We start from the raw sequence: 17,108 nt of genomic DNA, 5'->3' as shown, positions 1-17,108 counted from the left end.
GCGCGCCCCGGCCCCGGAGCGCTGACCCCAGAGCGCGCCCCGGCCGCCCGGCCGCGCATGCCGCCCCGGGCCTGAGCCTCGGCGCCGACGCGCGCACGGACAGCCGGGGAGCCCGCCGCCCCGCACGGCCGGGGGCCCGCAGCCCCGGAGGGCGCGGATGCCGCAGGGCGCGCCGCGGAGCGCCCCGGAGCAGCAGAGCGCGCAGCGGCCGCGGCGGCAGCAGCAGCCGGCGAGCAGCGAGCAGCAGCAGCAGCAGCAGCGGCAGCAGCGGCGGCGGCGGCGGCGGCGGCGGCGGAGGCGCCCGGTCCCGGCCGCGCGGAGCGGACATGTGCAGGCTGGGCTAGGAGCCGCCGCCTGCCCCCCGCCCAGCGATGTATCCGGCGCCCTCCGCCTGCACTTGCCTGTAAGCGCCCGCGCGCCCCGGCCCGTCCGCGCGTCCGGCCGGCGCTCGGTCCGGCCGTCCGGCCGGCCGTCCGCCCGCGCGCGCGCGCCCCTTCCCCAAGCGCCGCTGACCGCCCCTCTCCGTCTCTCCTCCCCGCAGGTGTTTACACTTCCTGCTGCTGTGCTTCCAGGTACAGGTACGTGGGCTCCGCGCGCACCTCCCCCCCACCCCCGGCTCGGGGTCCGTGCCGCGCCCCCCTCCCCGCGCCCCACCCCTCCCGGGCGCCGAGCCCAGTGCACCTGTTCCCCAGGCGCCGAAGGGCGGCTCCGCGCGCGCCCTGCACCGCCGCCGCGCGGGGGGACCGGCCGGTCGCGGGCAGCGGGGCGCGGGGGCGTTGCGGCCGGGCGCGCGCGGGGGCGCCCCGAGCTCGGGGCCGCCGCGGTGGATGCGCCCCGGGGCCCCGGTCCGCCCTGCCCAGCGCCGCCGCCGCCGCCGAGGAGTTGGGACCCGGAGCGTTTCCTTCTTTCTGCGCGCTGCTTCCCAACAACAACATCAACAACAACAACAAAAAAGGCGCTTTTCAGCTTTTTCAGTCCGCGGAGCGAGAGCTTCAGTTGTAAATTACTCTTGTGGTTTCGAAGGCGTTTGCAGCACTGAGAGAAAGGGAGAAGGAGAGAGGGAGGAAAGAGAGGAAGGAGGGAGCGCGCGGGAGAGGACCGACCGGGGAGCGGGAGCAGAGGCAGAGGGGCGCCGGGGGCCAAGGGGCGGTGGTCTGCCCCGAACTCCCCAAGGTGGGGGTCCCAGCACCCTGGCCCCAGGTGATGGAGCCCTCACCTCGCCTCGCTCCCCGCGCACGCTCGCTCGCTCGCTCGCTCTCGTGAATCAGAAGAGGGCTTGGCGCGCAGCCTGGAAAGCACTTGCTAAAATCTGATCTGTTACTTCAGCAGCTCTCAGACTCGGGAAGGTCTTGGCACGCAGACAGTTGGAACGCCGTGGAAATGAAGGGAAAGGGAGGGGTGCAGGCAAGGAGAGGAGGGGAAGAGGGAGCGACTTCAGCGCCGATTGGAACCAGACCTGGGCAGCCTCAGCATGGGAGCGGGGCGGGGGGAGGGCTGGGGAGTGCCAGCTGCCCCGCGCCCCCCACCTAGACCTGCCCGGGAGATGGGGATGGGGGGGCTGGACCAGGAGCCACAAGCGCCCCTTCCACGCCCTCCCTGAGCACCGGGCAGGTGTCTTCACTGGCTGCCCCTGCAAGGGATGCTTAGGGGGTCGCCTCCCGGTTCCGTGGGCTGCCCAGAGAGAAGCCCTGGGGTTTTGGCTGCAGTGAGTGTTGTGTGTGTGTGTGTGTGTGTGTGTGTGTGTATCTTTCTGTGTCTGTCTGTATGAATGTGTGTATGTCTGTGTATGTGTCTTTGTGTGTGTGTATCTGTGTGTCTGTGTCTTTGTGTGTGTCCGTGTATCTGTGTGTCTGTCCATATGTGTATGTGTGTGTGTCTGTCTTTGTGTGTGTTTCGGTATATCTCTGTGTCTGTATCTGTGTGTGTCTGTGTGTGTCCGTGTATCTGTTTACATATGTGTGTCTGTATCTGTGTGTGTCTGTACCTCTGTGTGTCTGTATCTCTGTGTGTCTGTATCTCTGTGTGTGTCTATATCTCTGTGTGTCTGTGTATTGTTTATGCATATGTGTGTCTGTATCTGTGTGTGTCTGTGTGTGTCTGTCTGTATATCTGTGTGTGTCTGTACCTCTTTGTGTCTGTATCTCTGTGTGTCTGTATATCTGTGTGTGTTTGTATCTCTGTGTGTCTGTGTATCTGTGTGTGCATGTACGTATCTGTATGTCTGTGCATTCACACACCCCCAGCAGCCCTCTGCAGTGTTCGGGGGTGTCTGAGTCTTCTGCCCCTGCTCCCGCGCCGTCCGTCCAGGAGAGGGTCGTCACCCTGGGGATGGGCATGGAGCCGGGGGAGCTCCCCGGGATGGCCCGGCTGCACCAGGGATGGATGTTTCCTCCTGTTGGCCGCCCAGGGCCCCCTGCGGCTCGGTGAATCAATAGGGCTGGAGTCGGGAACTTCAGACTGGCTGTTTGCCAAAGCAGATGTGACCCTGTGTGGGGGCGGGGCGGGGCTGGGGGAGGGTGGGGGTCTGTCTGAGAGGCCAGTGCCAGGCCAGGCCTGCTGGCTTGCAGCTGAGTCCCCGCGCAGAGGCCAGGCCCTTGGGTCACCGGGGCTCTGCCTGTGTGACCTGGGAGAGAGCTGGGGGCCGAGGGGGGCACTGACATTGGCACAGGGCTGTGGGTGCCAGAGGTGCTTACTGCTTGGGGGTCTGGGGACTGGAGAGGAGGCGCTAGGTCCTGCCATGCGCACTGTGGGGTCAGGGTTCCGATGATGGAGGGCTCCTAGGCCCCCCAGGCCAGAGCTGGAGCCAGGCTCTCGGGGAAGAGCTCCCAAGAGCTGGGAGCAGGTCGGGAGCCCCCCCCCTCCCTCTCCCGGCCCTCACCTCCCCCTTCCCTGGCCTCCCTTCCCTCACCCAGCCTGGCTTGGCTTTGGGACCTGGGGACCATTGCACCTGGACGGGAGTGACAGATGGAGTCACAGAGACGGGGGTGTTCTGAAAACCTCCACGCACAAGGAGACCCCCAGGCAGGCTTGTGTCTGGGGCTTGGCTGTCCCAGCGCACATCCTAGGATCCCCAGGGGGTTTCCTGATACCCCATTCCTGCTGGGGAGAAAGGTGGGGTGGAGGCAGGTGAGGGTTGGGGGGTGTGACCGAGAGAGTTAGAGGGTGTGACCGAGAAGTCGGCTGCCTGTGGCACTGGGTCCAGGCTGGGAACCGGGAGGTCCGGTGGGCCAGATCTCTAGGGCGCTGTGAGAGGTGCTAGGGAGGGGGAGTGTGGGCAGGGCTTCCTGCTGACCCTGCAGCACGGCAAAGGCATCTATCTGGTCTTACTCTGGGGGAGCCAGACCCCCATCTGGCCTCCCTGGGTACCTTGGGTCATCATTTGGGAAAGTGGTGGCCCTGGGGCTAATGTCCTAGAGATGTGGTCCAGGAGGGTCCCTCCTCTCCTCTGGAGAATGGTTCCACCTGTGCCCCTGGCTCCCCCCATCTCCCTGTTTGCGGGGGGCCGCGTCCAGTTCTAAGAGCGGTTTCTGGACTCTTTCCCTTCTTCAGCCTCCAGACCCTACAGGCCCCCCCCGCACCCCCCTCCCCCAATCCTACATTTCCCTGTGCACATTCACGGCCAGACCCTGTGGCGAGCTCCACCCTCTGCCGCCGGCCACCCCAGGAAGTGGCGGGAAGCTGGGAATTTAATAAATTAAAAAAAGGAAAAAACACAAAAAAAACCCACCCTTCCCCACAAGACTTGGGACACGGCGGGTCGCTCAAATCGGAAGAATCTTAAAAATTTCCGAGGGGAGCAGGCAGCGTGACCAGTAAATTGCTTTTCTGCACTTGGCTGGGCACCGACAATGACGTGGGGCTGGGCCGGCACCTGCGGGACATTGTCCAGCCGCGCCTGCCCAGTCCGCGGGGGCTCCCGCCGGCCCCTTCCGCTCCCGCGCTGGCTGGCGTGCGGTCAAGTTTGGAGCCGCCTGACCAACCCCCACACCTGGCCTCCTGGGGGAGGGTCCCGGGGTGGGGGGGCCCTTGGGGACGGGAGAGCCCTCCGGGACCCCACGGGGGAAGGAGCAAGCCCGAGAGTGGACACTCCTTTGGCTTTCTTCTTCTGGACTTTCTGTTTGGTTTTGTTCTTGGGGTTGTACCCAGCTGCACTCAGGGGTCGCTCCAGGCAGGGCTCGTGGGAGTCAGTGGGATGCCGGGGATCGAACCCGGGTCAGCTGCGTGCAAGGCAAGTGTCTTACCTACTGTCTTATCTCTCCCGCCTCTCCTTGGTGGTCCTTCAGACAGTCACCTCCAGGTGGGAGCGCCAACAAGTGTGCGAGCTTCAGCCCTACAGAGCACCGCTGGGGCAGGGGTGGGGTTGGGGGAAGCGCATCCCGGGAAGCCCTCCCCACCCCCCACCCCCCACCCCCCACCAGCCAAGCATGGCCCCTAGGAACGAATGGATCTTGGCTGCGGCCGTAATGCAGTGGGGAAGGTGCTTTGCTGGCCTTGCATGCCCCCCTACCCCACCCCCGGGGGCGATCCCCAACCCGGTTCTGCCAGGAGTTGATCCCTGAGTGCAGAGCCAGGGGTCAGCCCTGAGCGTTGCCCAGTGTGGCCTGAAAAACCGAACAGAAACCGAATTCTATGGTCCCATCAGGGAGTCACTCAACACACTGGCCGGTGGGGCCTGCCTTCACCAAGGTTGGGGCTGAGCCTTGAGACATGGGGTTTGAGATATAGGTTTGTGTGGTTTGGGGCCACCCCCGCAGTGCTCAGGGGCCCCTGCAGGGCGGCAGGTGGGGCCCCAGGGCCTGTGCACGTCAAGAGCCTGCTCAAGGCCCGCGGAGCTGTCTCCAGCTTGAAGCTCTGGGCTTCCTTCCCCCCGAGCTGAGCCGGGCAGACTTTCTCAGAAACCGAGGCGGGGAATGTCGAGGAAGGAGACCGGGCTCAGGGGCTGGTGGAGGGGGGTCCGCAGGCCCATCTGTGCTGTGCTGCTCCCTGTGCCAGCGCCCCCTGTGGGAGCAGGGAGCTGTGCCTTGGGGTCTGCTGCTAAGCCCCCTGCCTCCCCTGCTCCTTCTGGTCTGGACCGGCTTTGCGGGGTGGGCTGCGGTCTGGGCTCTCCGCTCTCCTCTCCCGGCCTTTTCTTCTCCCGCGTGGGGGGACGGGGGAGCCGCCTGCTCACATTCCTGCTGCAGGGAGTGTCACCTGCTCCCAGATAAGGAGGAGGATTTTTCAAATTTCTGGTGATTGGCACTACCCATGTTCCAAGGCGGGGGCCAGCGTGTCTGGCCCACCACGTGGCCTCCAACCCACCCTGCACGCCTCAGAGGGGGGTCACGGCGAGGGGCGGGGGGGCTCCTGTGACCTCTGAGCTCTGCAAGAAAAGTGGGAGTGGGGGATCCCCCCACCCCCAGGGCTGGTGGGCACCGGCTGGTGTGGGCATAGGTACAGCTAGAGGCGGGAGGCACTGGCACGGGGACCCATTCATGCCACCCAGCAGCCCGCCTGCTCCGAGGGCTTCGCTGGGTGACCTGGGCTGAGTGAGTTGCCCACTCTGGGCCTCAGCGTTGGCCGCTGTGGAACCACCTGCAGCAGCATCCCACACCTTAAGCGGGTGGTGTCCAGGGGCTTGGAGCCCTGTGGCCTGACCTTGCTGGCAGGGGAGATCGTGCCAACGGCCGGCGCACGAGCTCTGCATGCCAGAGCCCTGGGTTCAAGCACCAGCACCGCCGGCGGGAGAGTGACCCCCTCGCCCATCCCAAAGGAAGACCCTGTTTCCGAGGGTCCTTACTGCCCCCCGTCAGAGCACCTCTGGATGCCACGCCTTGCTAGGGGCAGGGTAGAGTCTCTGGGGCTGGGTCACTCCCAGAGGGCTCCTCTGTGTGCTGATGCTCTGGGCTGAGAGCGGGATTGGTCCTGGGGCAGCAGGTGGAGTACAGTCCTGCCTGAGGTTTGCTGAGGGGCACAGGGAGATGTTTGGGGTCCCTGGGCTCCTCTGCAGAGCCAAGGCTGGACAGGCCTCTCTCCCTATCCCCCCGTGTTGTGAGGCCAGATGGTGCTCTGTGGTGCTCAGGCTTGCCCTAGGAGAGGCGGAGTTCCTGGTGCTGGGCCACCTCAGCCCGGTCCTTAGTGGTCTCTGGGTCGTCTGGGCTCCGCTGGGGTCGGTGTGATGACGGTGCCCAGAGGGTCTCCTCTGTGAGCGGACTCATCTCTTGGGGGGCGGCAGGGCGTGGGTGTGTGTATGCAGATAGGGGTGGTGTGGGTGTGGGTGACATTTTAATGTGTCTGGAGTGAGTGTGTATGAGTGTGTATATATACGAGGGGTGTTTGTGTGTGTGTGAGTGTGCATTCACGTTTTGTTAGTGTGTCTGGGTGCTCATGTGTAGATGCATGAGTGTGTGTGATATATGTCGAAGTGTGTGGTGTGTATATGTGAGTGTATGTCTGAGTGTGGGTGCTAGGTGTGAGTATAAGGTGAGTGGGTGTATGTGAGTGCATGTATGAGTATGTATGTTTATGTAAGAGTGTATGGCGTGTGCATTTGTGTGACTGCGTGCATGAGCATGTATATGTATGAATGGTGTGTATGAGTGTGTGCTTGTATGAGGGTATGCTAGTGTGTGAATGCAGTCTGGAGTGTGCATGAGTTTGTGTGAGTGTATGGTGTGCATGTCTGTGTGAGTGCATACATGAATGTGTGAGTGTGCTTGTGTGGGTGCACGTATGTGAGTGTATGTGTGAGTGTATGAGTGTGTGCTTGTGTGTGAGCGTGTCCGAGGGTGTGCTTGTGTGAGTGTGTGAGTGCGTGTATGAGAGTGTGTGTGCGTGTGTGAGCATGCGCACTCTGAGCCGCTCCAGCCCCCAGCAGGGACGCTTCTGGGGACAGTGGCATCAGCCTTGCTTTGATTTGCCTCTGCCCTCAGGTCTGTGTGTCCCTCATCTCATGCTCGGTGACTTGGTCCCGTCCCCTTGACCTCTCTGAGCCTCACACCTCACCCTGTGGGACATGGCACGGCCCTGTGTCTGGCAGCTGTGACTTAGACGGGGGATGCAGTAGGTGCTCATTTAGGGGGCCGCTCCTTAGTAGCCATCAGCGAGAGCACTGACGGGGCCTGCGCTGTGTTTGAGCCCCGAGAGAGTACCCCAGGATGCTCGGGGAAGAGATGACTGACCCCGGCCCGCCTGGTTCCCCTCCCTCCCCACTCCCCGCCGCTCTCTGACCCTCCTCTGACCCGGTGCACCTTTCCTTTGGGGCTCCCAGGGATGCGTAGGAGCTCACCCTCCAGCCCCCGCCTCCCGCCACCACATTCCTGGCTGCGGCTCGAGCCGGTTCCTGGGCCTCCTTTGTAGAGCCTCCTCTTGAGGTTGCGGCAGGGCGGGCTGTGGTCACCGGGGGAAGCCCTTGGCCCCGTGCCCGGCCGGGCTCCTTCCGAGTGTTGAGTAAATGCGATCTCTGGGTGCAGGCGGCTGCTTCTCCGCCAGCTCCTGGTTCCTGGAAGTCAAGGGAGGCCGCGGACCGGCCTGGCCTGCAGGGCAAGGGGAGCCTCCCTGGCCGGGGGCAAGTCTGAGGGGTCCGTGCTGGGGGCAGGCGCCTGTGGCCCTCGGCTGGACCTGGGGGCGGGGGATCTGGCCTGAATGAATGCCTTTATTTTCCTTTCTTCTTCCTTTTTTTTCTTTTTTTGGTAGGGGGCACGCCCGGCAGTGCTTAGGACTTACTCCTGGTTCTGTGCTCAGGGCTCACTGCTGGGTGGGGCTCGGGACCCTGCGCAGTGCCTGGCCAGCGCCTTTCCCACTGTCCATCTCTCCAGCCCCTGGCTTGAATACTGACCCAGCGGCCCGAGCACTGCGGGGCCCCCGAGCCCTTCCAGGCATGCCCCCCCCCAACCAAACATGAAGATCCTGAAGAGGCGTGTGTGTCCCCTGGGGAGGGGAGAGCAGACCCGTGGGGACCCATCAGAGAGTGGTGGACAGTACAGGGTGGGCCGCCCCAGGGTCCTGTCCGTCCCCCCACTCCTGGGCTCTCGGGAGCAGGGTCTGCCCCCGGTTGGCTCCCGGCGGGCAGTGGGCACTGGGTGACGTACCAGGAGCAGGCTGATGTGTGGAGTCTGGAGGGGGCTGGCTGCACCCCTCCCCATGGTGGTGGACGGGGCCTGCCAGTCAGTGCATCAGTGGTCCCGCGCTTACTGCACAGGCTGGGGCAGGGGGTGGGAGAAAGGGGAGAAGGCTGGGCGGGGCGGGGGTGTCCACAGCGCCAAAGCCTGAACCAGGGGGTGGGCCCCCTCCCCCTCGTGTGGCGGGGGTGCCAGCTGGGGCAGCACAGGGGCAGTGCAGGGCTTGGCACCTGAGCCGCACAGCCTGCGCCAGCCTGCAGCCTCGGGCGGGGCCGGCCCTGCCCAGGTCAGCCCCGTGGAAGGAGCCACCCAGCCCCAAGGCCCCAGCACGGGGGCGGGCAGCCCAGGTGGCCACTGTCGAGGAAGTGTATGGGGAGAGCCGAGAGGGAGCCCTTTGCTCGCGGGGCACCACTCCAGGAGCTCATGCAGGGCGTGGGTCCGAGAGCAGAAGGTGGAGTTCTGGAAGCCCGAGGAGGAGGAGGAGGAGGAGAAAGAGGAGGAGGAGGGAGAGCGGGGAGGAGGAGGAGGAGGATGGGGAGGGAGAGGACTGAGGAGGAGACTTATGGAGAGGACCATGAGGAGGTGACTGAAAAGGAGATTGTGAGGAGGACTGTGAGGACGGTGAGGATTGAGGACTGTGAAGGGAGGAGGCTGTGAAGAGGCTGAGGAGTCTGAGGGGGAGGAGACTGAAGAGACTGAAGAGGACTGTGAGGAGACCGAGGAGGAGGACTGCGAGGAGGACTAAGGAGTGTGAGGAGACTGAGGAGGACTGAGGAGGAGTGTGAGGAGAACTGAGGAGGAGACTGTGAGGAGACTGCGGAGGACTGCGAGGAGGACCGAGTAGGAGACTGTGAGGAGGCTCAGGAGACTGAAGGAGGAGACTGTGAGGAGACTGAAGAGGCTGTGAGGAGACTGAGGAGACTGTGAGGAGACTGACGAGGCTGTAAGGAGACTGTGAGGAGACTGCGGAGGAGGAGACTGCGGGGAGGGGACTCTGGGGACGAGACTATGGGGGGAGGATTGTGAGGAGGACAGTGAGGAGGAGGTGGTGAAAGGGGATGTGAGGAGGAAGAACAGCAGGATTTTGAGGAGGACAGTGAGGATGAGGACAGAACTGGGGGGGGGGGTCCCCTGTTGGTAGTGTCATGGTAGGGGCTCACCCCCACCTCTTTGTGCGCCAAGACATCTTGTGTTGGGGGTCAGCGGGCCTACCAGGACCTCGGGCAGCAGGCGGCGACCAGCTGGGGTGGGGTGTGCTGGGGGCAGAGAGGCAGGCTTGTTTTGGGGGTGCTTCCCATTGCCATGTACAGTTACAGGATGGGGGTGTGTGTGCGAGACTTTCCACCAGGACTGGTCGCTGGGGCCCTCAGCTGAGGGGGACGCCACAACCGGCTGTCCCTCCCGCGAGGAAAGCTGCCGGGCCCCAGGGGAAGGTGCAGAGTTGTGGATGCGGGAAGGCCGCCTTTCTCTGCAGCCTCCCAGTGCTCCAGGGACCCTGCCCTGGGAGGGGGTGGGGCAGGCCGGAAGCGAGGGGCAGGAACTCGAGCCACTGTCTGCAGGGCTGTGTGCACTCCACGGGTGCCTGGGCGACACCAGGAAACGGTCAGTGGCCCAGAGAGCCGCATCACACACCGGAGCCCTGGGCTCTGGCTCCAACCCCTCCCCCACCCCACCCCCAGCCAGTCAAAAAAACTTTTTTTTTTTCTTTTTGGGTCATGCCCAGTGATGCACAGGGATTATTCCTGGCTCTGCACTCAGGAATTACTCCTGGCAGTGCTTGGGGGACCCTATGGGATGCTGGAAATCGAACCCGGGTCGGCCTCGTGAAATGCAAACGCCCTACCCACTGTGCTATCGCTCCAGCCCCAAGAAAAATATTTTTTGTATTCCGGTTCAAATACACCAAGCAGTGCTCAGGGCTCACTCCTGGCAGGGCCCCAGGGACCATGTAGGGTGCCGGGGATGGAACCAGGGTTGGCCCCATGCAAGGCCAGCACCTTTACCCCTCGTGCTATCCGTTTGGCCCCCGGTTTTTTCCTTCAGATACACTCTTCTGGGCTGCAGCGATAGCACAGCGGGTAGGGCGTTTGTCTTGCATACAGCTGACCTGGGTTCGAATCCCAGCATCCCATATGGTCCCCTGAGCACTGCCAGGAGTAATTCCTGAGTGCAGAGCCAGGAGGAACCCCTGTGCATCACCAGGTGCGACCCAAAAAGTAAAAAAAAAAAAAAAAAAAGATACGCTCTTGGTCCCACCCAGTCTTTGGGACTCAGGGCCCGGGGGAGGCGTCTGAAGGAAGGCAGGGGCGCCCCCGGAGGTCCCACCCAGGAACCAGGTGTCCCCCTGCTTTTCCGAGGTCCCGCAGTTCCTTCCGCGGGGCCAGGTGGGCCGTGCAAGATGGATTGTCCGCCTACGTGCTGAGGAAGGGCCACCGGTGAGCCCCCGCTGACCCCGGTCACCCCGCTGCCTCTGGCCAGTGGGCCGGGGAGAAAATCATTACTGGGAGGCTGGCCACTGGGGCAGGGCACGGCCCCCGGGGCACGGGGGAGGAGATTGCTTTGACCTCCGGTCGATAAGGCGAGCGGAGACTCAGAGGGCAGGCTGGCCGCTCCAGGAAGGTGGGGACCCCAGGTGGCGGGGATGCCCCCCGGATGTACGCTCCCAGTTTCTGGACTCTGGCCTTCAGGGGTGACCCTGCCTCGCCAGGCCGAAGGGCTGGGATCATTCCCCCCCCCCAACTTCTCACAGTGCCCGCTTCTCCATCTGTGAACTGGGGGTCACAGGCCAGAGCGGGGACCCCCCACTGCAAGTGAACCTCATCTTAAGGGATGTGTGTGTGTGTCAGGGGGGCGGTCCTGGGCTGAAGAGGACAAACGACTCAGCCAGGCTCTGCACGCACGAGGCCCGGGTTGGACCCCCGCTCTGCCAGGAGTGACCCCCTGTTTCCCGGCACCAAGCCTTGAACCCGGATGTGGGTAACCCTTCCCCGCCCAAATAAAAGCCCCAAGATGATGCGGGCTGTCTTGGCAGCAGCCCAGGAGGGGGGACTTGGCAGCCTTGGTTTCCCCTCCTGTGACTTGGGACCACCCTTCCACATGGGTGCGGCGGCGGGGGCTGGGGTGACATTGGGTCTGACTCGGCCGGGAGTTGGGGGACGACGCAGGGCGGGTCGGCGATAGCCACAGGCCCAGGACTGGGAAGGACACGGAGGGCCCCGCCTGGCCCAGGAGAGCTCAGGTGAGGGCATATTTGGGTGCTCCATCTCGGGAGTCATGCCCTCAGGCACAGATCAGCTCAGGGGGCTGGAGGGGCAGCACAGCAGTTGGGACCCTGCCTCGCATATAGCTGACCAGGGTTCGACCCCCTACCCCCACCCCGGTCTCCTGAGTCCCGCCAGGAGTGCTCCGTGAGCACAGCCAGCCAGGAGGAAGGATGGCGTCACCTCTTGCCTCCCCCGCAAACGTAGCATCCAGCCCAGCCGTCAGCCTGGGGGATGGGCATCGCCGAGGAGGGCGAAGGGAAACCTATTTGAGTTTGGTTTGGGGTTCTGAGGTCATTCCCTGCTCTCTGCTCAGAGGGCCACGTGGCGGCCAACAATCCGGGAGGACACACGAAGCCTTAACCCTGTACCTGGAGAGCGGTCCATCTTGCGGGGGAGGGGCATGCCAGGGGCACCCACAGGACCTTGCCTGGTGCTGGGGGTCGACCCTAAACCCCTCCCTGCCTCTCCTGACCCCCCCAGGCCTATGTCAACACTAGCGGGATGTTGGGGTTTGGGTCTTTCTGACGTTCGTTGCCTCGTTCAGCCAATGTTTGTCTGCCCCTCGGTTCACTCAGTGGATAAAGTCTGACTCTCTGTCATGCTGGGTGGGTCTGGCAGCGGCCAGCGAGACAGTTCTAATCTCGGGGTGCTGGCGATGTCCACAGGGGCGGGGGCCTGTGGGCACAGACCAAAGGCTGAGGCAGTGATCAGCAGTGTCGGTCGGTGAAGGGAAAGCGAGTCAGAGCTTGGACCGGGGTTGGGGGCACAGGGGACGGCCAGGAGGGCTGGCCTCAGAGCAGCAAGCGAGCGTGTGACATCTGGGCACAGCCCTGCGGAGAGTCCAAGTCAGGAAGGGCACAGGTGGCGGCTGGCAGAGCCGTGCAAAGGTCCTGAGGCCAGGGGTGTACTGTGTCTGCCAGGCTCAGGGGAGCAGGGACCGGCCAGCGGCCAGGGTCAGGGTCGAAGGGAATCTCCACTGGTAAGGCCTGAGCCACGAGGGCGTCTTTCTCCTCTCCCTTCCATCTGTTCCCGTCCCTCCTCTCCTCCCTCCCTCCTTCCCTCCCTCCACCCCTCCCCCGTCTCTTTCCCTTGGGTGTCCTGGGGATCATCTGGGTCACCCCAGCAGCGCTCAGGACTTCTAGGGATGTCCAAGACTTGTACTTAACTTGGGGAGTGAAACTTGGGGAGCCGATTTCAGGAATCGCATCTGAGTCAGCCACGTGCAGGGCCTGCCCCTGCCCCCCTGGACTCTCTCTTTCTCTCTCTCTCTCTGGTCCCCATGTGGGAACTTCCCCCCCCCCCAAGTGTCAGGGGACACTCCGGGCGCATGGCCACGGTGTCTGAGCAAGCGGCTGGAGAGGGCAGGGGGAGGGCAGGCTTGGGGAGGGACTGGGGAATGGAGAGCTGGGGGTGGGGCAGCCGGGGTGACCCCAGGTGGTGTGGTCAGACTAGAGGGACCCCAAGAACTTCCACGGGAGACACAGAGACAAGAGGGGCTTCTCCGAGGGGCGCAGATGTGGCGGGCTTGGCGTGGCCAGCATGCCGCCCGCCTGACCTCCCTCCATCTGCACCGGGGACCCCCCCCCCTTGCTCGCCCCCTCGGTGTGGACCCGGGTGCCTCCTGCCGCCCGCCACAGGTCAGAGCTGCAGGGAGGGTCCCTGCTGCTGTTGTGACGGGCAGGGGCGGCCCTGGCAGGGGGCGCCCAGGCCGGCTCACCCACGTCCCTGTCCCTGCCCAGGTGCTGGCGGCTGAGGAGAACGTGGACTTCCGCATCCACGTGGAGAACCAGACGCGGGCGCGGGACGATGTGAGCCGGAAGCAGCTGCGGCTGTACCAGCTCTACAGCCGGACCAGCGGGAAACACATCCAGGTGCTGGGCCGCAGGATCAGCGCCCGCGGCGAGGACGGGGACAAGTATGGTAGGTGCCCGCCGCGGCCCACCCCCCGGCTCCGGTCTGGGAAGGGCGGGTGGGGGTGCCCGGGAGCCTCGGGGCAATACTCTGCAGCTGTGTGTGTGGCGGCGGGCTGGGCTGGCGTCTGTGCGAGCGTGGGCGTAGGAGTGTGTCGTACGGGCAGGCGTGAGCCAGCGTTTCCGAATGGAGTGTGCGTGTGAGCACGTATCGCGCAAGTGTGATCGGGAGTGTGCCCGGACACGCGCGAGTGAGTCACGGGGGAGCGTGCGGGTGTGTCACGTGTGGGCGAACAGAATGTGCGTTGCGTATGTAAGTGTGAATGTGGGGGCATGGGTGTGGGAGTGTGTGTGGGAGCGTAGGAAGTGTGATGTGGGAGTGCGCGTCAGTTCTTAAACTGAGTGTGTGTGTGTGTGTGTGAGTGTGAAGGGCAATGTGCGAGTGTTAGTGTGTGTGTGTGAGCCGTGTGTGCCTGAGTGTATGCCGCAGTGATGCGTGTGTATCAGTGGATAAACAGTGCGTGTGCGAGTGTCTGAAGCGTGATGCGTGAATGTGTGTCGGTGTCTGAAATGAGGGTGTGTACGTGAGTGTATGAAGAGTGTGTGTTTGTGTATGAAACGTGTGTGGAAGTATATGAAGCGTGTGTGCGTGAGTGTAGATGAAGTGTCGTGTGTGAGTGTGTGTTAGTGTGTGTATGGAGTTTGTACATGAGTGTGTAAAATATCATGTGTGAGTTATGTGTTTGAGTGGGTGTATGAAATGTGATGTATGTGTGTATGCACTGAGTGTGTATGTGAGTGTCTGAAGTGTGACGTGTGTATCAGTGTATGAACTGAGTGTGTGTACGTGAGTGTACGAAGTGTGATGTCTGAATGTGTATCAGTGTATAACTGAGTGTGAGTGAAGTGTAACCTGTGAGTGTGTATCAGTGTACAAACTGAGTGTGTATGTGAGTGAAGTGTGACGTGGGAGTGCGTATCAGTGTATGAACTGAGTGTGTGTGAGTGTATGAAGTGTGATGTGTGTGTGTGTGAGTATGCGTGTGCGTGCGTGTGTTTGTGCTCTCTGCAGACTTGACCTCCTGCATCTGTGAGGCACCTTGCCCCACTGTGCCCTTGACCTGCCCTTGACCCCGGAGCTCCCCCCACTCCCCTCCGTCCTCCACTGGCAAGTGACCCCGACTCCCTCCCCCTCTCCCCAGCCCCCCTGCAGCCTGTAGCCCTCACAGTGGTGAGAGCCCCCAGCCCTCTGCCCACCGGCTCCTGCCTTGCGGGGTCCTGGGTGGGGTCCCGGGCCCCCCGACCCGCGGGGAAGCCACACGGTGTGTGCGGCCGCCTGCCCACTTGGCGGGGCCCGCCTGCCGGCGCCTTGAGCGACACAGTCGCCACTTGACAACAAGACAAATAATTTCTGGGACCCTTTATCTTGGCCCATTTGTTTCCCGCAGCCCGGGGGCAGGCCTGACCTCACGGTGGGCCCGAGCATGGCAGCTGCGCCGTCGCTGGGGGCCGGGCGCGGGGCTCCCGCTCGCCGCCCCGTCCAGCCGCCGCTCCCCTTCCCGGGCTGGGCCTCCTTCCCGGCACTGCCCCCGCCCGCTGGGGTCCGGCTCCCCAGGCCCGGACCCTGGCTGTGCCGGCTGCACAGGTGCGGCGTTTCCCTGGACCCACTGTCCAGTTGCTGTCAGGGAAGGGGCAGCTGGCCGGCCCGGGCGGGAGGGGGCGCCCTCCCGGAGGCCCCCAGAGCACTGGCCGGCCCCTCCGGGCTGGGAGAGTACAGGGGGGTCAGACTGTGGTCTCGGCCATCTGTCCCGGCCGTGGGACAGAGGCGGGCACCCTGCGGGGTGCCGGGGGCTGGGGGAGGAGCCCCCGCATTCTCCCATCTCTCGCCTGGCCCCAGGCTCAGGGCGTCCGACCTTCTCTGGGCCTCTGTTTCTTTCTGTCCCATCCCAGGGCCGGCGCAGTGTGGGGGGCCACTTCCTGGGTGCGGGGTGTGGCATGGGAGCATGCCCACGGGGGCTGGAGGTCACTCCTGGTGGCTCTCTGGGGACCGCGCGTGCTGGGAAATGGAGCCCCCTGCCCGCTGCTCTGCCTCGAGGGTCCTGGCGGGGGAGGGGGCAGCAATCCAGGTGCAGATGGGGGGCCTGAGTCGGGGTCGCTCTGAGGTGCTTAGGGATGGAACCCCAGGCTGCTGCCTGCACCCAGCGCCCAGGCCCCGGTCCCCTGCAAGCCCAGGGTGATGACAACCCTGAGTCCAGCCCTTCGGGCCATGTCTTGCAGCTCCGTGAGGGCTGGTGTGGACGGGCCTTTCTCAGGGACACGCCGTCCTGCAGGCTGGCCACCGGCACTCTGCGGCCGTGTCACATTAGAAAGGCAGATGAAGCGGACGGGCCCATCTGGTGCCGGGAGGGGACAGGGGACAATGGCGCCCACACAGGCTTCCAATCGAGATAATCAATAGGAATATTATCGGAGGGTGATTTATGGGGCTGCATCAGGGCCCGCCCTGCCCATGGGGATGGGCGGGGGTGGGGACGGGAGCTTGGGTCAGGCAGGGCACGGGGGCTTGGCCCGTGCGGTCAGCCTGGGGCCTGCATCCCGCTTCAGCTAGCAGCCAAGGAGAAGTGGAGTCTGGAACCTTCCCAGAGGCCTGCATCTGCGTGTCCAGCCTGCCCAGGCCCCGGCCTCGGTGTGGGCTGGCCTGGGGATGCCCATGCTCTCTGAGTCCCCTGCCAGGCGGCAGTGGGCAGCCGCATGGCCTCTTCCCTGGGCATCCTGGCAGGCATCCTCCCGGGCGTCCCCGCTGTCTCCCAGAAATCACTCCTGGGGTGCTCGGGGGTGAGTTTCGGGTAGGACGAGCACTGCTAATCTAGGGGCCAGGCTCAGGGGACAGGCACCTGGGGGGCACCGGGGTGACATCAACTCCTGCCCCTTTTGTGCTGAAGGCAGCTGTCACCTTTTTCCAGTGTATGTGGCAGAGGAGTTGGGCCACACCCGACTGTGCTCAGGGCTCACTCCTGGTACGGGCTGGGGGGACCCTACGCGGTGCCAGTGCTTGAAGCAGGGTCAGGTGAAAACAGGGTGAGCGCCAGCCCCAGGCCCGGCGTGTGGCCCTGACAGCTGTCACCTGGAAGGAACAGCCCCAGCTATGCTAGGACCCCTGTCCCTGGCTCTGAGCTGCGAGCTGCCGTGGCAACCATGGGGATGACCCTCCAGCCCCAGAGGGAGAAGCCGGGTGGGGAGAGTGCTCAGCCCAGAGGCAGGGACCCACCCCTGGGTGGGCTTGGGGGAGAACCTGGGGTTGGGGTCCTCACTCGGGGTGGGCATGTCGGGGTGGAGGGGGGAGCCCTGCATGTAAAAAAAGCCTTGGGATTGGATATGCCCGCCAGTTCCCGTGAGAATAAAGGACTCTGTGTGTGAGTGTGTTTGTGAGCATGTATGAGTATGTGTGTATATGTGTGTGAGTGTATGTGTTTGTGAGAGTGTGAGTGTGTGTTTGTGAGCATGTGAGTGTGTAAGTATGTGTATGAGTGTGAGTGTGTGTGTGAGTGTGTGTGAGTGTGTATGAGTGTGTGAGTGTGAGTGTATATGTGAGTGTATGAGTGTTAGTATGTGTATGAGTGTGTGAGTGCCTGAGTGTGTGTATAAGTGTGTGTGAGTGTGTATGAGTGTGAGTGTGTATGAGTGTGAGTGTGTATAAGTGTATGTGAGTGCATGTGAGTATGTGTGAGTGTGTTTGCGAGTGTGTGAATGTGTATGAGTGTGTGTATAAGTGTATGTGAGTGAGTGTGTATGAGTGTGTATATGAGTGTGAGTGTATATGTGAGTGTTTATGAGTATTA

At 63.4% G+C, this 17,108-nt stretch overlaps 1 protein-coding gene across 1 annotated transcript in view; it reads left to right on the top strand.

Annotated features, from left to right (window-relative positions):
- Positions 1–264: 264 nt before the first annotated feature.
- The window catches only part of FGF18 (fibroblast growth factor 18), a 28,559-nt gene continuing 11,715 nt past the window's right edge, over positions 265–17,108 (top strand). Inside the window, exons 1-3 of the mRNA XM_056133114.1 lie at positions 265–403; positions 542–578; positions 13,099–13,279. Of these exons, the coding sequence (XP_055989089.1) occupies positions 372–403; positions 542–578; positions 13,099–13,279 (250 nt within the window). The 5' untranslated portion in view covers positions 265–371. The remainder of the gene's footprint in view (positions 404–541; positions 579–13,098; positions 13,280–17,108) is intronic.

Source organism: Sorex fumeus, unplaced genomic scaffold (assembly GCF_029834395.1).
Source record: "Sorex fumeus unplaced genomic scaffold, SorFum_2.1 ptg000097l, whole genome shotgun sequence".
Classification (NCBI taxonomy): domain Eukaryota; kingdom Metazoa; phylum Chordata; class Mammalia; order Eulipotyphla; family Soricidae; genus Sorex; species Sorex fumeus.
This window is presented reverse-complemented; position numbering and strand designations above follow the sequence as displayed.